The sequence below is a fragment of the Rhea americana genome, unplaced genomic scaffold (genome assembly GCF_003343005.1).
Source record: "Rhea americana isolate MKP2758 unplaced genomic scaffold, rheAme1 scaffold_299, whole genome shotgun sequence".
Classification (NCBI taxonomy): domain Eukaryota; kingdom Metazoa; phylum Chordata; class Aves; order Rheiformes; family Rheidae; genus Rhea; species Rhea americana.
In genome coordinates this window covers 310,227-332,281 of record NW_028186422.1, presented here as the reverse complement: position 1 = coordinate 332,281, position 22,055 = coordinate 310,227, and the positions used below count along the sequence as shown (strand labels likewise).

Here is a 22,055-nt window from a genome sequence, read left to right as displayed (position 1 = left end):
GGGCCTGTTCAGCCTGGCGAAGGCTCAGGGGGATCTCTTCAACGCGTGTAAATATCAGATGGGAGAGTGCAAAGAAGACAGAGCGAGACTCTCCTCAGTGGCACTCAGTGGTAGGACAAGGGACAGCGGGCACAACCTGAAGCACAGGAAATTCCACTTGAACATAAGACTTTTTTACAGTCAGCGTGGTCAAGAGAGGTTGTGGAGTGGAGTGTCTCCATCTTTGGAGATACTCAAAATCCATCCGGACTAGCCTCGAGCTGCCTGCCCTAGGTGACTGCTGTGAGCAAGGGACTGGACTAGACGATCTCCAGAGGTCCCTTCTCATTCTGTGATTTTGTAATACTAACAGGCTTTGTCAGCTATGAATATCAGTGTCACTTCTGCTTACCATAAAATGYCTAAAGTATTGCTTATTTCTCAAGTACAAATTTAATATAAAGATTTAATAAAACTATTTGATAAATTAATTTTGAATACTGCTCTGAGTTTTCATCCTCTGCATATTCAGTGCTGAAAGATTGTTTCCTAGTTTTCAAGTTACAGTTTAGAATGCTTCTAACACTAACATAGGAATTTATTGATTTGTTACCAACCCTGTTAAGATGTTCTGTATAGTTGTGACTCATTAAATTCATATATGTTTTCATTTAATACAGTAAAGTTGCATCAACCTGCATGTTAAAAGGATAATTTAAATGAGAAAAAGAATTTTCCAGAATTGTAAGATTCAGAAATGTAATAAGCTACTTATATCTGTCATTTGTGTGCAGTATTCTACAAGATTCAAGTTTCAGACTTACACCCAAATAAAATGTCTGATGTATTATGCACAGCAACAGACATACATCTGAACTAATGATCTCCCTAGATATTTCGTTAAAGATTTAATTCCATGGTGAGTATTTGATCAGATATAAGATACTGAAAAAGAACAGAAAAGTAGTTTATAGTGTTTGTTATCACCTCCCAAACTTTCCTCTGTTATTCTATTGATCCTTAATTTTCTGGTGCATCCACAGGATAAAACACATTGTATTTGTTAACCTCTGGTTACAGGTCTAAGACATAGAGCTAACATAAAGTAGCACATTTAAACTCATAGTTGTCAACAGTGATATATATTCTCGGTAAACTTTGTACAAATAAGTTATAAGTGCAAGATATCACAAAATACATACCCACTTTGAACTGCCAAAATAATATGGCACGGCGCAGATATCTATTTATACATATAATCATCAACATCTTTTTAAAGAAAAAAAGGACTATGTATGTTTAATGTTTCTGTATATATTTTATGCATATGTCATATAATCACCAGAAACACGGTTATTGTAGCATATTTTATAATTTCTAAAATTATACAGGACCTACCATGTAGTTTTAAACTCATAAAAGGYTTAATCACAGTAAGAAGCTGAATACACTTTTGGTGTGTAGGATAAATGTTGAAACAGCTGACGCAAGTGCAGAATTTAAAAGCACAGATGAAGTAAGAAGCTGAGTGAATTTTTGACTTGCAGAGCTCTTCTGTTTTCAGTGTAATGACTACAATGCCTTTGATCCTGAATGATGATTTATAAAGTACAAAAATCAATAAAGATTCCATTAAAAAAACCCTGCATTTTAATGAATATCTAAGTGAACTTAAGCAGCAAGTGACAGCAACATTGACATTTTCTTGTCTTCCTTTAAACTTATTTATGTAAATCTATGCAGGAGCCTGATATTTAGTTTATGCTGTGCTAAGGAGGAGTTAAATTTCCTAGCGATGAATGTAGCTTCAGGATAAGAGCTTGATTAAGAATAATGAASGAAGAAAACATTTTGATAGGGGACTGCGTGTGTGTGGAACAGACTTTCTGTAAGTTGAATTCCAAGCATGTTTTTAAAGAAAAGACCTGACTGAATGCAAAATAATTTATTACAGAAAAAGCAAGTAAGCAAATACATAATTTGAGTATGGGAAGCACAGATACTTTTGTCAAAAGTAAATCTCTAAAGACGCCTGACCTCACGTCGATAACAGCTACTCAGGGTAAGAGGAGGAGGAGCAGTACAGCTGTCAGTTCTTTGCAACATGTTCCTGATATTTAAACACAAATTTCTACCACCATCACTTCCAGCTATGCTTAGAGGAAAAAGACTTTTRTGATGCACTTATATATTTCTTACCTTGGAACTGAGCATTAAATCCCTTCCGTCGGTGATTACTGTCAGATGTGAAATGGAGTCGTAACCAGTTCTTACTGCTGATAACAGGAGAAGGTAGATTCATACCAGTCAACCTGAAAGAATAAAATAGAACCTAAAGTAAGTCATGCAAAAATTCATGTTTAGACTACTTTAAAGAGAAAAAAGCCCCCCAAAGCCAAAATATGTTGTACTGCTTACAATATATTTAACCACAGCAATTTACTGGAATGTAGTCTCAATTTCTTATTAGTTTAGCAACTATCGTACTGTGAGAGTTTTTTTTTTTTTTTCCATTACAGCTAGTCATGGTCAAACTTTCCAAATGACTCTTTTGTGAATTAAAGCAGAAAAACAATTTTCTTTGTGTGCATGTGTGTATTTGTGTGTGTGTGTGTGTGTGTGTGTGTACACTTATCTGTGGCAAATCATTTAGCAAAGAAAAGCAAATTAAACTATGACAAAACATTATCATCTACTCTCTGCTGTTCAGTTACCTCACAGAGAAACAAACCTCGGGCCTTAAGAAAGAAAAAAAATAAGGGTTATGGCTACAAGTTAATGTTTATCTTCAGTGATAATTTATAGGTACATAACTATCCTGCAATAGCTGGGAGGCTTTTTTGTATTAGCAAACAAAAAGAAGTTTAAATTGAATTAATTTGAACCAAAGCAAGGTAATTAGCTTGCATTAATTATGGGTATTATGAAGAAAGAGTGCACCTACTCTAGGCAACAGGCCCTTGGACCACAGTGTGTCAGACCGCGGCCTATCAGTGCACCCCACCGTTTGTGAGTATGAATATGCTCATGGAGTTCCTGACGGGCTGTACATTTCTGTCCCAGTTTACCAGGTGRCTTTGCCTTATAGCTCTGCCCTGACTTTCTGATTTAGGCTTTTTTTCTTTTTGAATAACTTTGGAGGACTACAAGAAATGTAGTTTTTCACTTTCAAAAATGTTTACTATTTGAAACAAAACAAAATCTGATCAGTATCAGAAATTCCCAGCTAAGCGATGCTGTGTATGAAGTTAAGTTTGCCTGTAATTGACTTTAATTTACACATTGTAAATATTATCAGTGCAAAAAAGACGAAAACTGAAATAGATTTTTGACCACTGAAATTTATCAATTTAGTGAAATAGATGCCTTCTCATGGAGACACGCATTTTCAGTGTTCTATTAGAGATCTTGGATCACTAGAAAACTCATCATTTTAAGGAATACTGATGCCAGAGTAGCAAATTTAGAATCACAGGTCAATCMTTTTTCCTTCTGTAATGGAATAAGACCAACATACCAAAATATAGAAATTCTGAAATATAGAAATTCTTAATAATTTTTTATTAGGTCATGTAAACTACATGAAAGAAATGTCTAATCATATTTATATTTTTTTTCATCTGATTGTTCAGAAACTGAGGAATAGCAAAACTCTACTTACARTTATTTTAATAGATTTGAAGGAAAGGATGGACTGTTCAAAGGAGAATTTATTTTTTTCAAAATATTGGAACATATTTTACAGTTTGTACAAGCCTTGGTCAAAATATTTAACCCTATTCATATTTTTACATCTCACTCAAATGGAGTTCTTCTATAAACTCTTATTTTAAATGACCTAAAGAGTATATTTTAAACACTTTTTGGAGAAGGCACTCAAACTATATTTACCTACAAACTGGCATTGTCTATTTCAATATTACTTAGAATCTGGCTGTCCCTTTAGGAGCTAGCATAATATAATTAAAAAAAGAAAAAAAATGTATGTGGATTACCAAAAGAATGATACTTTCTGGTGGTACCTCTTAGTGATAGCTGTATGTATGCTAAATCTAAAAGTTTTCACTGTATCTAGGCTGCAGTTCACATTCCTGAATTGATAATTCATTTCTCCAAATACATGAACTTAGTTCCCAGAAACAATGCTTTTTTGTTTTTGTTTTCCCTTTTGAAATTAAATATACATGTAGTAACATTTTATCTTGTATTTCCTGAGCTCTGGAATTTAGAATTTGTGAGACTCCTGTCTGAAATATTAATATTCATTGTTATATGAATTAGACTGCATATGAAGTAAAAGAACATCATTATAAGAGCACATTCTGCCTAGGAATAATACTAGGAATAAACTAGGTAGGAAGGGGGAAGGGGAGAGTTATAGAGAGAGGGTAGTCAATAAAACACAAGTCAGGTTGGGGGGCCTCCAATGGGTGCATGCAGCTGGGGATGTGCATTTGGGACATGGCTATGGGAAACCCCCCCCTACACCCCTCCTGGGAAATCTGCATGCATGACTGCATCTCTGAAATGCCTGTACACCAATGCATASAGCATGGGGAATAAACAGGAGGAACTGGAGATCTGTGTGTGGCAGCAGACTCATGATCTCATTGCAGTTACAGAGACACAGTGGGATAGCTCACCTGAYTCGAACGCTGTCATGGATAGCTATGTGCTTTTTAGGGAAGATAGGCCAGGAAGGTGAGGTGATAGAGTTGCTCTTTATGTAAGAGAGCAACTGGAAAGCACTGAGCTCTGCCTAGGTGGGGAGGAGGAGGCAGTTGAGAGCTTACGGGTAAAGATCAAAGGGCAGGCTAGCATGGTGGATACTGTTGTGGGTGTCTACTACAGGCCACCTGACCAGGAAGAGAAAGTTGATGAGGCCTTCTACAGACAGTTGGAAGTAGCCTCACAATCACAGGCCCTGGTTCTCATGGGGGACTTCAACCACCCTGATATCTGCTGGAAGGACAACATATCAAGGCACAAACAGTCCAGGAAGCTCCTACAATCCATCGATGACAACTTCTTGACACAGGTGGTGGAGGAACCTATGAGGAAGGGTGTCTTGCTGGACCTTGTCCTTACCAACAGAGAGGGACCACTTAGTGATGTAAAGGTTGAGGGCCACCTTGGCTGCAGTGACCATGAGATGGTGGCRTTCAGGATCCTGCAGGAAAGAAGTAAGACAACAAGCAGGATTGCAACTCTGGACCTTAGGAGAACAGACTTTAGGCTCTTCAGAGATCTACTTGGAGGAATCTCAGGGGTTAAGGCACTAGAAGGAAGTGGGTGGGGGTCCAGGAGAGCTGGCTAGTATTCAAACATCACTTCCTCCAAGCTCAAGAGCAGTGCATCCTTATGAGTAAGAAGTGCAGCAAAAGGGGCAGGAGACCTGCACGGGTGAGCAAGGAGCTCCTGGCCAAATTCAGACAGAAGAAGAAAGTACACAGAATGTGGAAGAGGGGACAGGCTGCTTGGGAGAATTACAGGAATGCAGTCAGAGTAYGTAGAGATGCAGCRAGGAAGGCTAAGGCCCAGTTGGAATTGAGTCTGGCAAGGGATGTCAAGGACAACAGGAAGGGCTTCTTCAAATACATCAGCAGCAAGAGGAGGACTAGGGAAAGTGTGAAAGTGTGGGCCCGCTACTGAATGGGGCGGGGGCCCTGGTGACAAGGGATACAAAGCAAGCAGAATTACTGAATGCCTTCTTTGCTTCAGCCTTCACTGCTAAGGGCAGCCCTCAAGAATCTCAGAGTCTAGAGACAAGGGAGAAAGCCTAGAGAAAGGAAGACTTTCCTTTGGTTGAGGAGGAAAGGATTAGTGACCTTCTGGGCAGGCTAGACATCCACAAATCCATGGGCCCTGATGGGATGCACCCATGGGTACTGAGGGAGCTGGTGGATGTTGTTGCCAGGCTGCTCTCCATCATCTTTGAAAAGTCCTGGAGAGCTGGAGAGGTGCCTGAGGACTGGAAGAAAGCCAATGGCACTCCAGTCTTCAAGAAGGGCAAGAAGGAGGACCCAGGCAACTCTAGGCCGGTCAGTCTCACTTCCATCCCTGGAAAGGTGATGGAACAGCTCATTCTGGATGTTATCTCCAAGCATATGGAGGAGAAGAAGGTGATCAGGAGTAGCCAGCATGGATTCACCAAGGGGAAATCCTGMTTAACCAATCTGATAGCCTTCTATGATGGAATGACTGTCTGGGTAGATGAGGAGAGAGCAGTGGACGTTGTGTACCTTGACTTCAGCCAGGCTTTTGACACTGTCTCCCATAACATCCTCCTAGAGAAGCGCAGGAAGTGTGGGTTAGACAAGTGGACAGTGAGGTGGAYTGAGAASTGKCTGAAAGGCAGAGCTCAGAGGGTTGTCATCAGTGGCGTGGAGTCTAGTTGGAGGCCTGTGGTTAGTGGCATCCGCCAGGGCTCAGTACTGGGTGGGACCCAGGTCCCACCATGTTCAACTTATCCCCCAATAACGTGGATGAGGGGACAGAGTGCCTCCTCAGCAAGTTTGCTGATGAYMCCAAGCTGGGAGGAGGGGCTGACACACCTAAGGGCTGTGCTGCCATTCAGAGAGACCTGGACAGGCTGGAGAGCTGGGAGGAGAGGAACCTGCTGAGGTTCAASAAGGGCAAGTRCAGAGTCCTGCACCTAGGGAGAAATAACCSYAKGCACCAGYACAAGYTGGGAGCTGACCTGCTGGAGAGCAGCTCTGCAGAGAAGGACCTGGGACTCCTGGTGGACAACAAATTGACTGTGAACCAGTAATGTGCCCTTGTGGCCAAGAGGGCCAATGGTCTCCTGGGGTGCATTAGGAAGACTGTTGCCAGCAGGTCAAGGGAGGTGATCCTGCCCCTTTACTCAGCCCTGGGGAGGCCTGATCTCTACTGCATCCAGTTCTGGGCTCCCCAGTACAACAGAGACATGGAGCTACTGGAGAGAGTCCAKCGTAGGGCTACAAAGATGATCAGAGGGCTGGAGCACCTGCCCTATGAGGAACGGCTGCGAGAGCTGGGCCTCTTCAGCCTGGGGAAGAGAAGACTGAGGGGGGATCTTATCAATGTGTACAAGTACCTGAAGGTAGGGTGTCAAGGGGATGGAGACAAACTCTTTTCAGTTGTCCCATGTGACAGGACAAGAGGCAATGGGCAGAAATTGAAGCACAGGAAGTTCCASCTGAACGTGAGGGGGAATTTCTTCCCTGTGAGAGTGACGGAGCACTGGCACAGGTTGCCCAGAGAGGTTGTGGAGTCTCCTATGGAGATCTTCAAAGCCTGCCTGAATATGCAACCCTGTCTAACATGCTGTAGGTGCTGAGCAGGGAGGTTGGACTAGATGATCTCCAGAGGTCCCTTACAACCTTACCGATTCTGCGATTCTGTAACCTTATGAATTACCAAACCTTTATGTTACCCTAAGAAAGATAATGACAATATGATCATTAAACTGACGCAATATTTAAAACAACCTTTTTTATCACAATTGTAATGTAGCTGTATGATTTCTACGCTACTGCTTACCAGACAGGAATATGTTCTTTGTTCTTGGCTGGCAATTCTATCTATGTTTTAATTAAAGACAGTGAGTAGTTGAAACATGACTCAGTGGCTAATTTAGTTGTATTGTGAAGCAAGCTTATAAGCAGTGTATGACACATGGGCCTTTCTTAACCACAACAGCAGCTCCCTAAAGCAGGGTTAGACTGGAACCCTGCTGAGCAAACACAACGCATACGCAGAAGGGAGCATATGCCCCCAGACAGAGAATTTCACTTGGCGGCGTTCATCATGTGCAAGTGGTACTTCCCGACAGATGACATCAGAGCTTCCAGGAAGGGCAAATCTAAAAGTCTATGGGTACAGTGTAGAATTGCTACATACACATCCATTTTAAATATAATTTCAACTATAAATCTGTTCGGTGCAACTAAAGCAAAGTCATATCTAAAACCCTATCTGATCTGAATTTARTTCTCTTCAGAAAAGGCTAATGACATTTTAAGTCTAAAATGAGATGAAGACTGAATASTTGGAACTCCTTAATGTCAGACAGAGATTATTCAGATAAGGCAAAGGGTCACAATTTCTAGTATCACAGTCCTCCCTAGAAACTTTCATCTAACRAAATGATTGAGGAGTTATCCAATGCTATCTTAAAAGAACTTTGATTTTTTTTTTTTTTTTTAACTGAAGTCATTTATTGTTTGGGGAATAAAATAAGAGAAATCAAACTCTTCAGGTACCTTCGAGTTCCTGTATTTCCCCCTCTCTGCTGTAAAAAGAACAATGCCATATTTTTACGAAGCTGATTCTAAGGCCTACCATGTAATAGCCTGTCTTGGATAGAAAGGCTAACATCTAATCTAAATTACATTCATCAAGTTTTTCATAAGTACATATTCTAAGTCATTTTGGCATTTGCTGGATATACTTGGTCCAGTTTGCAGGTGTTGGGTCTCTACTACTAATGCTAGTTAGGGCCTTAGCCTGTAAKATCAGAATGTTAAAAATGAATGTCACTTTGAAAAGTGACAGTTCTGAATGTTGTGATATTCGAGGCCATGTACTGAACGAAGAAGATTAAAGGAAACATGAAAYGTTCATTCACTGAGTATCAATCATCTAGTGACTCATTAAAGAGCAATCCCATGGGGAAACAACCAACCAGCCAAACAGAACATCATTTTTCAAATAGAATTGTATAGTCATGCATACATCTGAGGGTTCAAAATGAAGATTGCACAGAGAACCTCATCTCTCACTTCCAAGTCCTAGATTGTGCACTGCCTTATGGAACAAGGTAGACATTCCCAGGAGTTCCTGTGTGTGCTGCCTGTTGCAGCACCTTACAGAGATACATGACCAAGTTTTCCAAGCTGTATAGTTGCGTTAGTATGATACAACACTTCTGCTGATAAACATACAAGCAGTAATTAGAATATCACYGTGCTACTCTCCTTCTAGGTGTGAACATAGTCTGGCTGCAGCAGAATCACAGCTAGCAGGGGAGGCTCTCTTACTGTTTAATGTTGTGAAGAGTAAACAATCTTTTTCATGTTTTATTACCTTTTTGGTGTTTTAATTTTGTTTTGTATTCCATAATATCCTCACACAGACAGTAATCTACTGTATAYACAAATAATAAAACATTTAATTTTTGTAGACTCTTGAAGGAGTGATGCATTCCTTACCTAATATATGTCACATATACACACAGCATCCTTTGAAGTCTCCATTGCACTATCAAGGGATTGTGACATTTTATTAAAACAGTTTGCCTTTAAAATATTTTGGTGTCCAGTTAAATTTTCTAGTAGTTAGGAAATATTATTTAACTCAAAGTTCAGCTTTCACAATATAATGTTACACTTAATTAAGAGAAATATCTACAGAAAAAAAAAAGATTCTGATTTGACTACGAATTTGATGAAAAAGGAAAATAATTAATGTATCTGAACAAGTAAATCAAAGCTTTTTTTCTTTATATAGTTGTTGACAGTGTTCTGATGGTAACCAAAACATGATCTGTTCTTATCATAGAAGACTACTGTTAATTCAATCTCTTGAAATTGAAAATGCAGAAAGAATTAAGGTAAATTAAATCTGTGCTTTTTGGATTTTTTTTTTTTTTTTTTTTTTTTAAGACGTGGTCAATTCATTTACTCTCATTCTTCTTTCTATTTTTGCTATTTAGCTATTTTGCTCATTTTGTGTTGTGTCAAACAGCAATATTTGCTTGGATAAACCTTGATGTTACTTGTTCTAGAAAATAACAAAATAATAAATAAAATAAACTGAACCATGTATAAACAAAATAAAATGAGATTTGAAAAAAAAGTGTCTATAAGAACAAGTTAAGATTAAAAAAATACACACAACTTTCCACCAAAACTTAGTTTTCCTCAGTTTTGAATACTTTTGCTACGTYTGTATTCATCTAACCAGAGAAGTATTCATACTTTTAACTTCTTTTGGAAATATTGTACAAACATTTACCAAGCTTCCATAACAAGTCTCTGAGTCAAGAGCTAAAGAAAACACAGGATCATAATTTTCAGTTTGGAATTAATTTCCATATTAAAATCTTTTCATCTAAAATATTTATAAGAGCCTCCACAGAGATATGTCAAAATGAGACCTTTCAAGTATTGCTCCTTACTAACAGAGAAAATAAAATTTAAAAATAAGTTTACAAAGGGACAAATTGTGATGACTGCAGCAAATACATGAAGACAATGTGTGTGTGTGTGTGTGTGTGTGTATACACACATACATATACACACATACATATATACTAAAGACTGTCTCTAGAAAAAGAATGTTACCTCATGTTACCTAAAGTCAGTTACCTCAAACTTGTATCTTTAAGATACATGAGACTATACATGACATCAATCAGGAGTAAATATTTGGTTGCTTTTGTCCAATTTAGTTGTCTATAAATACACAGATTTATATTGGTACATGATTTACCTCTATACAGACATAAATCTATGCATCTGTATTTACACACATTAGAGGGGACAAGTGATACATGCTGGGGCTTCAGCTTCACAGTGGTGAGATGATTTAACAACTTGTTGCTGCCTGCAAAACGAGCTGTGGCTGTCTCTTTTGCATCTTCTCTTCCAGCTTTTACTACTCCTTCCTCAATCCCTTGTTCCTATGCTGCTGCTCCTCACTAGCATCARCTTTCAAAATCACTTATTAAATTGGTAAGACTGACATCAAATTTCAAGATAYATCATTATAGAACCTTTTCTCCATCTGGTAAAAAATTTATCTGTCCTATTTCCTTCTTGTGATACTTACTGACTTTACACTGAACCACACTGACCACTGAACTATTTAAAACTAAATTACTATATTTTAAGATAAAATTATTTCACATTATATTTGTTTCATCAAACAAGTAAAAGTTTAAGGGGCAGGCTCATACTCAGATTCCTTAAATTGTAATTTTAGGAAGAAAACAGACATATAGTCTCAAAAACTGATTCAAAACATATCTTCAAGTAACTCCAGAAGTGTCTCTAATTGCCTGAGTAGAATTTTACATGCATGCTCCAAACAGTGGCCTGGTAAAACGAGGAGAGAAAGATGGGATTCATCTTATTTAATTATAGCTGTCAGCAACATCCACCTCGGCCTTTTAGAGTCAATGGAGAGAAGTAAGTATTTTGGGAGTGCGTGCCGTCTGATATATTTTAAACTTCCAGATGAATCTCTCCCTAGAAATGACCATTTTCTTCATTGCTTTTTAAAAGAGCTAGGGTGACTAGATCAGTAAATATCTAAATTCAAAATTCACCAAAGGCATATAAATGCTATTGCAATTCAGCTTATGTTATATGTCAGACCTTAGAACTTCTTTCTCTGAAGACAACCTCCTTCTCAGTTTCTCTTATTCTCATTTTGTCTCCAGCCTCTTTTGTGTATCCAGTGTGTATCACTGGGTGTTATACTTGCACATACTTTGTGTTGCCTGGAGGTTAAAATCCAAGACAGGATTTTTTTTTTTTTTTTTTTTTTTTTGAACTGCTAGTTGAAAAAGAGCATTATTATACCCTGGTTTATTGATTCAACAGTGTTAGCAAATATTTTTCTTGATTATTGCTCTGATATTTGACAAACATAATAGCGACAATATTCTGTGGCACTCTGGAGAGAATATGCTTCCTCTGGAAGATCATTACCGCTCTCAAGCTGATGAATGATACAACAATAATTCCTTATATGTCTAGGTTTTTGCTGATATATGACTTTCATAGTCCAGCGGAAGTGGAACATTAAGATCTAGGACACGGCAATCAATTAGATTTTATTGTTCAGCACAGTGATATTCAACCCAAGCCTCAAGTACTGCGAGTTGCTCTTGCACAGCATTGCAAGGAATTCTTATGTCCAGACCCAGAGAAKGTATGTGTAGGGTCCAGGAGTTAATACGGCAGCTGTCCTGAAGGGAAAGGGAAGTACAGAATAACTTCACAATTGAACCATGATAAAGCTAAACTGTGGGTTTTATTCCACTACTCATATACAGTAATTGAGCATTTGGAATATAAAATTCTGCTTTAAAAATCCTTCTCTAGCTAAGTACAATTATTAATAGCAGCTATGACAAAATATAGACTTTACAGCATATACAGTTTTTTTTATCTAACAGTATTGCAGCTATAGTACCCAGATGGACCTTAAAAAAAAAAAAAAATCCAAAGATTGAAGTATTTTTTCTGTACTCAGATTAATCCCTTAATGAATTCTCTTGTGATCCATATAGGGAAATTTTGAATTTCTTCAACAAAATTTAGAAATTACTTATGGAAATATAAGTTGTCAAGCTTTTTTTTTTTTAATTAGTTATTAACAGTTCTACTTAGTATAATATTAACATCTCACCAGACATGTTCCAAAATGCAGATGTGTAAAACAATGTTCAGTAACCAATTTTAATATGAAATATTTATTATTTGCCAATGTCATTGTTATTTCTCATGCAGATGCTGATCTTCTAGGACTGTTTAATTTTAGTCACAGAAGCTAAAGAAAATAGAAACCTACAGACACACTTTTAGTATTTTTAAACAAGCATAACTTTTATGAAAAACTATTTTTATCTAAATGATATGAAAATAATACATTTTGCAGATAGTATGGGAATTTTAAAGTACATTAGGTATCTATTATACTTCTCCACTGAAAAAGTATATGCTCTAATACTCYGGAAAATATATTCTTATGCCAAATTCATACAAGTGATTGTAGTGATAAGGTGTCAGAAGGCATATTGTTAAGTCTTTCCATTTGTTGTTACTACTATAAGATTTTTCAAAACAAGCTAAAATGAATATACAAATATAATGAAACTGTTTTTCAATTCAGCAAAGCTAATTTGATTTATATTTTTACTTTGATTATTTGATTTATATGTACTTTATACTGGATGGGTTGTTTGATTTTCCTGAATGAAAAGGCTTTAGGTGTCCCATTTAGCTTTGTGATAAAATAACTAGTGAAAAGCAGAAATCAAGAAAAAAAAAGCCATTGGAAGAAATACTTCATAGCTTAAATTTTTTCTTGTTTTCATTTGCCATCCGGATAGAAGTCATATATTGTCTCTTCCTACTAAAAAGGAGGCAATTCTCTGTGTTCAAAAAGCTCGGTGAATATATGGGGACGTACAGCAATAGTCTGTAGAGGATGATTTTATGTATATGGCTAAAAGCTCTTCTGGATTGCATCTCTYTGCAGTGACTACAGGGGCTGAGTTTAGGATCAGTTTGAAACACTAATAAAACATGAAAGAAGAAAAATCTCATGATTGTCTCTCTATCTCCTTTTATGGTCTTCTATTACGGTGCTCTCAGACTATAAATCAATGAAATGCTGTTATCTTACAATACAGTGAAATAGTAGCTGGTGAAAGAACATAACTCATTGATTCCAACCATTGATTCTTTGAGAGGAGCTGAGAGAGAGGATTTCAGAACTTCAACGATAGGGTCATACATATTTTAACATAATTTTCTGAAAAATGTGCTCTGTCTTCTTACAATATTTGAGACTGCATTTCTTTTTCAAAACAGTATCCCACAAAATATATTTTTAAAAACCTATATTAGATTTATGGAATTTTATAAATTTCCATGAGATAACACAACTCCTATTTAATCAAAATAGAAGAGAAAAACTACCAGGATCAGAAAGTTTTATAAATATTGTTCAATCTCTATGCATATGGTAAAACAGATTAATTGATCAGTGCAAGGTGACATCCTACAATACCATGTGGCATACATTCAGCATGGTTTTGTCTGTCAATAAAGTATGTTTTCTTTGCATATCATGCACTTTCCTTTTTCCACAAATATGTTTACATTTGTACAGCTTAAAAGTAACGAGTGAATAATAAGAAAAATAATAAATAATAAGAAAAACTCATACGTATTAGACAGTTAAAGATAGCCTGAGGAACAGAAGTCCATCTAATCTTGTACCTCCTTGAATCAGAAAAGCCTGACTCAGAGATGGGAACTAGACACATTCTAGATTTCAAAGTTTCACTTCACATATCTAACTTATAAAGATGAATAAATTCATCTGAATTCAGCTCTCAAGGTCTTACCTACTGCTGTCAGTAGAAAGAAGCTTGAGGAATCATTGTCCATTCAGAATCCAGTGTGCTTTACAGAGAATTGGTATGTATAAAGAAAATGGAGTAAGCAACAGCCGCTATCTTTAAGCATTACAGCCTAGAGCTTATGAAATGGAAGTACTGGGTTCCTCCTCAGTCTACAGTTTCTGAGTAATTCCCACAAACCACAGAAAGGCTTGCTCATCAGGGTACAGGATGCCTAGGAGCGAACAGCAAAGTGGGGTATTCTGCAACCAAGATGCAAGAATCTCAGTCCAAAGAGAGAGAGCAGAGAAGAGACATCTTGGTGTATATCCTAAGCATATTCAGTCAGTAAGACTGGAGATCAGGAAGGTTTGAGTCATATTTCCTATATTCCTTACACATCTGTATTAAAATATTAGATTATAAAGATTATAAAGAAACAWATGTATGAGCAAATAGAAAACAAATATCTCTATTGCTTGCTACCCCCAACAGTTGCAGTAAATTTTTTTTGAGGGCTGCTGTCACATAATCCCCTTTCTAGACAGCTTCATGCTAACTTCTTAGACACTGTGATTCTTCCTAGAGTCATAACGCCAGGATATCTCAGGGGTTACTAGTTATCTCCCCATTGTAGCAAGGAAGATGCCTCAGAATCTTAATTCTTATCCTTTTGAATATGGTAACAGTTAGGTGTATGTGCTTCATATAARCCAGATACTGATACGAGACACTTATCTACAGAACTACGAAAATGTCAATCTAGAATAGTTTCCTGAATAAAATAGTCCTTTACCTGTTCTGAGGAAGATTAAATATTATATGTAATTCTCTTCACTTTGGCAGCATGGGAAGAAATTCTTTCCAGTCTAAAAGCATGCAGCAGCTTGCCTAACACTCACAGATATTACAAAGCCATAAAACCCTAACTGTGCTCAGTGGTCCGCTGACACCTCCAACCTAAATCAGGTCTGTCAGGTTTCTGCCACATGTGTGTCCATGCACATCTACTTTTCCACACGAAAGCGCGATGTACTGTGAGTAAAAATGGTTTTATACCTCTCGTCCCTAACACAATCGCATGACTAACCAGGGCGCAAGAGCCCAGCAGCTGTGAGCAAGTACCACRTTCCCTGGGATTGCTGCACGCTAAAGCTGGGTCTGTAGCACAGCACTAGCCTTGGTCATCACATAGCTCAACAATATATGAAACTTTTCTTTTTTTAATTATACCATCCAATACTTTTGTATTACAGTGCTATCTCGTGCTGCTTTTTAAACTCTAGCCAGGWCCTACTGAGTTTGGGGACTATTTGTATAACCTGCAGATGCTTTCTATATCTGCAGGTTTTGACATGTAYGCATACTCCTATCTTCCTTCTACTTGCCCAAATCATAATTAATGTGGTTTACTCTTTCCACTCAGTARAGTTTTTCTTTGAAATTGGGTTGGTACATATGTTCCGCAGTACAAAGCTGTTTTCTACCAAATGTAGCATCACTGTTTACAGTGCTATTAACAATATTTACTTCACATTAACCAGATTTCAACCACTTCTCCTGYATTTAGCAATATCTCGAAGAGAAGCCGCTTTTCACATCAAGTTGCTCTCAGGACTACTCACAAGATCTCTTACCATCTGCRGAGGACTTGTACAAAGACTTTGAAAGGAAAAGTAATATAACCACCAMCAAACTCAGATCTGATAACAGGTTTTGTATTACTTAAAGGAGGGAGGAGAAAAAAAAATCTCAAAAATGAACATGTAACTCCACTTTTTTTTTTACTGAATATGTAAAATATTATACGTCATAACGTCGCGTTATGCACCATTATTTATCTTGTTGGTATTAAATTAATTCCAATATTCTGACAATTTTTACTTTGTCCTCGTTCYTGCAGAGGTAAAATTCAATCTTGCCTACAATAATGAGCTATCTGTAGTTTGCTGAATATAAGGAATGTTCATATTGCCGTAGTCAGCCTATTTTTTTTTCTGACTTATCAGTTTTTCTGACAATTATTTATATCTTCTCTGAAAGTGCTTTTCACTTTGCACATGTGGAATTCGCTGCTAAAAGATGTAAGTCAAAATGTTATAGATTTATAAAGAACTAGTGAAGGGACAACTCCTAAGTAGTTTTTAACTGTGACAGCTGAGYGAACATTCAGTTCAGGAATGCTGGCTTTTATAACGCAGGCAGAGTAACTGAAGGTGGTTTTCTTTACATCTTGTGTTGTTTACACTATTTCCCTAAGCATCTGCTAATGGTCATTCTAGCAAATGAGCTAGTAAAAACTGTGGCCTGACTAAAAATGTTCATGAAACTCTCAGCAAATACCCTTAAGTCTCTCACATTATATTGCCTTTTAAACTATTAGCTCCTAATTAGCTAAGACTTCATTCAACCTAACTTCATATGCTGGTTTTCATTTGTGGGAAATAAATAGAAGTCCAAACAATATACATTGAAACTGAAGTTATTTGGAGTTACTTGAAGTTATCCGTATAATATTTTTCTATTTCAACTCTTCCTGCTGTTATGCTTATGAGTTTTTATCTTTCATYCCTATTCATTTTGGAAGCTGATATGTGGAAAACTATTCCTCCTTCCTATGGAATAAATAAAATTAGTATAGGAACGTTCCTTACCAAAATGACTCATGTCTGTAATCCCCCCTAAATGAAATACTAAATTACTATTAGACTATAACTGATATATTTAAGGGAAAAAAGAAGAAAACAAGAATTGATATCAGAATTGAGTTCTTAATAGAGCTTCTTCATATTAATAAAAAGGACTACAAMATGTTTCTGTTGAAAACACTGAATATAGACTATTAAAACATAATACAAAAAAWTATTTCTAGCAGTTGGTTCTATAGTATGATGTGGTTTGAGAATTTGAGTCTGATTAGCAAATACACTGCTTGGATGAAACATTAGAGCTACTGCAGCCAAGCAATGACAATATTAAAACAATCAAACAGTCTTCATGCTCAGTATCTTCACCCGATAACATTAAAAAAAGCTACCCACCATGTAGGTATAGCCTTAAGTATATGTCTATTTTATGTTCTTAGTATTTACAAAAAAAAGATTTTGCTTTGGGATCGCAGATCTGTGCCATAAATCTCTTTTTTTTCCTAAGCATGCTAAGTATTGATTTAGATAAATAACACTGTATTTGCTGATTTCAGTATGAAATCTGTTTTTATTGRTATTAAAGTGGCAAAATTATCCTTGCTGGGTTTCACTGATATTTGGATTAACCTTTAGTTTAGAAGTTTCCCTGCCAATTCCAAAATTAGTCTTGACAAACAGCTAAGGCAAATGTTTCCATCCTTAGTATATCTCGCCAATTATTGACTTATTTACTGAAGTTTTCATTACATTGATCATATTTTCTGTATTTACAGCTGTATCATTAAGTAATAGCTTATGATTTGTAGTTTTGTTATTTAGTCTGTTTAAGTGGGAAAAAAGTAACTCTATTTATACCTAAACCACAAAGTTCCCCCCCCCCCCCATAATAAAATTATGGAGGCAAAAATGCAATTTTCCAATGATACAATCTTAATGGATTTCCCCCTCTTTTTGTCTGTAAACAGCAACCTTAAATAGTAGTTATTAGCAAATAGAAAAACTGAGTGTCCACTCCTGGCCCCCAAAATCACTGTTCGGTAATTATCAGAAAATGGTAACTTTAAATGAAGAGTTCCAAATAATCACTACACTTAATAGTAATTGATATTTAGTTATGCCAGGTTCACAAAACTTGCCTTATTTCTTTGAAATCATAATGAATGAARTATCATTTCCAAGTTACATCAGCAGGGTAATGAGACGCACTGTACCTACTGGAGTTCAGCATAATACATTGAATGCATCATAACTAATGAAAAAAAATCACCCTAAAGCTGAAAAACTGAAACCAAAAAATAAAACTTTCCAAACTGATTTTAAACTTTTGCATTCTATTTTATGGCATATTTTACTCTAAAGCATTCTTATTATGTAAATACAATACCACCCTATTTGGTTAGGTTCTGAATTAACTGTTTGGTACCATCTTAAGTGAGCATAATCTCGTCTGGCTCAGCAGGAGAAATATCTCTCAAGTGTCACAGAAAACAATAAGCAACAGGGCAGGTATTCACTAAAATAACTCACCTTAATACTAAAAATCAAAAAGMCCCCAAAACAGATTTATTCATACATAGCCTGCCAATACACAGAATCAGTATCATGCAACATGCAAATCTTATGCATGGCATATCTGCAAAACAAAACAAACAAACAAAACCCCACAGGGACAAAGGTTAGTGATGAAGCCACAGAAAACAGAAAACAAACAAAYAAAAAATTCATAGAGGACATTTTCCAGAGAGTTACTATTATCATTTATGATACTAGGCAATTAAAATATGTAAGTTTCATTTAGTGTTCTAGAGTAAATGCTGAATATAAAGAAGATATTTTTGCTATGTTTTTGGCTATTATAGCTACAAATAAATATGCCTCAGACATTAATGAATGAGACAAAATGGGATGTACTCTCACATCAGGTATCATCTAACTCTGCAGTAATGTTATTTCTAAAATGATACARTTATCAGTACATCAAGGAAGCAGGTGTTCTGCTCTTGGATGGTACTTGAACACTGCTGCCTTTTTAATAGGTTCAAACTGTTAGAGTAAATTATTTATTAATTGAAGATTTCAAAACACTTGTTGAAACTTCTACAGCAGTGAGGCCACAGAGCATGCCTGCATTGTGCATTGCACAGCACTAAAAGGACAGGCGCTAACAGGAGGCAGTTCTGGGAGGATTGACACGCAGTTATAATAGCTTGGATAAACTGCTTCCCAACAGGGTTAGTCAGAGCAATGCTGTGCTAATTGGGAGTGGTCTCATCTGAAGCCTTCTATATCATCATGTCAGTGCTCATGACCTTCATTAAGATATTCACTGCTAATCAATCTTGATGATGGTTCTCTGAAGTGAATAGCGGGGTGGGGGACAGAGAAGTCTTCTCTAAAACTGACATCTGAATGAAACTGAGTTATAGCTGTATATGATGATGCATACTCTAAAAGCCAGGTAAATGGCTATTTATTTCAACATTTGGGCACAGAGCTTACTCAATTTCCTTATTTCTAACTACAGAGAACCTGATACTTAATTCTTGCTTCACTCTACCTGCAACACCAATAGCAAGAAGAAAGTTGCTTCTGTATTCTTTTTCAGTAGTAGGTGGGATTTTTATATATATATATATATATATATATACACACACATACACACACACATTATATATATATATATATATATATATATATATATGTATATATTATATAACAATTCATTTAGTCAACCAGTCTTGGTCTGTGCTAAGTATGGAGTTCAGTAAGCAATGTTGTATGAATCCAGGCTGCTCCCAAGTTTTGGGGATGATATTTTAGGGTTTCCAGGAACACTAGCCCAACTATAGAAAAATTCAAAGTATGTTTCTTATCTCCTTCTAACAGCCAGTCTCTGACTGTAAAGAAAATAGTAGCAACAATGAACTTTGTGTCATAGTTGTTTTTTATTTTTTTTTATTAAACCATGGCTAGAAGGCTTTTGAGCTAGCACATTAAATAGCTTAGCTAGTTAAAGACACTGCTATTTTTAATTGCTGAAATGATGACTAATTTACTGTTCTATCAATTTTTTTTTTTTTTTGAAACAGCCTGTAATTTTTTGAGGTTTATTGCCCACATCAGGCATACTATAGTGAGCCAGCTTACTTTCCTAACACAAACACCACCAACTAATTCTCAGATAATTGACAGAATTCTAAAAGTTATGTTTATATTGTATGAAAGACATTCTTAAAAAGAGATTTCATAGACCAAATGTAGTATAATATTACATACAAGAGGTTGTTTTTTCTTTCTCTGCCTCAGAGAAGTAGGACTGTTGCTTATTTACTYCTTGGAGATGCCTTCAGATAATCACATTTCTTGAAGAATCAATAACCTGAAGTTCTTTTGTGTGTAGTTATCCTTCCCCCGAACCAGGCTGCAAGCGTTGCTTTCCCAAGAACTGCAAGTCTGCTTCTTACYGATTGACTTGAACTCTGGAGTTTAATTCTATAAAATTATGTGTCCCTTAAAAAGATCAGATTTTTTCAAAGGACTCAACTGTTAAATTCCTAATCCCTGCAAGATTTCAATAAACTTTGATTAAGTAACATCTACAGGCTCCTTTAAAAATCCCACTGTGTAAAAGTATAACATTAGATATATTATCCTATCACCACTGTTCCCCTTATCACTGCTGAAATTTTAACCAAGACATTCTATTGCCTCTCACTGACTGTTCTTGTTCCTTACTGAATACTACTCTCATTTTCATCTCTTTATTTTCAAATATTTTCTCACTTCTTCACAGCATGAAAAATGAATGATTTATGTATCCTCCTCTGCTCCCTGCCACCTTGAACATTTCATTATAATTCCTAGCAATTAAACCAGGTGCAGATTCTAGATTAACCAACAATAGCAGTCTCAAATTATTTGCAGCTATGCAAATAGAGCAGAAAGTTTACAGAAAGCTTCAACAGACAGGTCAGAAAAGGAGACAAGGGAATAGCGGGACAGTCCATTAAAGTTAATTAGCTTGTTAAAGTAATTACTTTACATATTAGGTATAATACTATCCTGAACTTTTCTGGTTTATTTTTCATTTATTCTTTCCCTGGGATATAAAAGCAGTCTAACACAYGACCTGTGAAAAGCTCCATCTCCCAATAGCATAGAGAGAAGGAAAAAAAAAAATCCTATCAAAGAATTTTTATTTTATTATTTTTTTTAAGTTGAAGTCAGTTTTGACTTCTGCTGCCATTCTACACATTAGGGCTGTGGTTCTTTTTTGTCCCAAGAAACTTGTCTATTCCATGAAAAAGGCTTCACCTCAATTAACATTCCAGTTGAGCCTCTTCTTTTCCATGCAAAGATATTACATTAGAAACTGACTGTGGGTTAGAGTAAGTAGCATTAAGATTATGCGTCCTTTCTTCCATTTTAAATACTTCAATCAGAAGCTAATCATTGTTTTCTTTGAAGCTTAATTTTATAAATTGACATGATATAGCTATATTAGGTATCATCTTTCACTCACTGTACAGTTAAGAGCGAGAATGGCAAAAGTAATATTTTGTTTTGTTTTTTTTTAAGAGAAAGTGTACAAGTGACTGAGTGTGTTTGGTTTATGTCAGTATGCCAATAGTGGCCCGCAATAAGAGGGTTTGGGGCTTTTTTCTGCTTGCTTGCTTGTTTTTTTTTCCCAAGCCCTGGATATCTAGTAGTTTGAAGTATACAAGGCCGTACACATACCTGCTACAAACATACTCAATTGTTTAGCAATGCAAAAATTGCTAATGAAACTCCCTAAATTTCAAATATACTTTGTGTTTCCGGTTTCAGATATTTCCACTCCCAGTAAAACACTGATATTTGGCACTTAACAAGAAAATATCACTTACTAAAAAGTTATTAGTTTCATCAAAAAAAAAATCCAGCATTTCCATTATCATTAGAAAATAAAATACAAATGAAGAAAAATATTACTTAACAGTATCTTTCTTAAATTGTATTAATTTGAAAAAGAAAACAAATACAAAAATAATTAAAATTAAAAAAAATACAAGAAAACAAGGCCTACTTAGATCCACATCTGAATGCAACAAAAAATTATGCATCCTTAGAGAATGCTAAAAGGGTATTAGAGATTTTTTGTAAGTGGAAATGAGGGTATTGATATTTCTTCTTAACAGTTAAACTGAAGGATCAGTTGATACTGCATTAATTTAATGGGAAAGCTTTTGAGCAGCTCCACAGAGAGCTCTGGGAATTAATGGAAGCATTCTGGTGCCAACAGTTCTATTTTGACCATCCTAACTGTC

The 22,055-nt window shown here is 36.3% G+C and overlaps 1 protein-coding gene across 1 annotated transcript in view; it reads right to left on the bottom strand.

The window, feature by feature from the left end:
* Positions 1–22,055, bottom strand: part of CSMD1 (CUB and Sushi multiple domains 1) — a 626,201-nt gene that overhangs the window by 443,373 nt on the left and 160,773 nt on the right. The window contains exon 6 of the mRNA XM_085309436.1: positions 2,179–2,291. Coding sequence (XP_085165562.1) covers positions 2,179–2,291 — 113 coding nt within the window. The remainder of the gene's footprint in view (positions 1–2,178; positions 2,292–22,055) is intronic.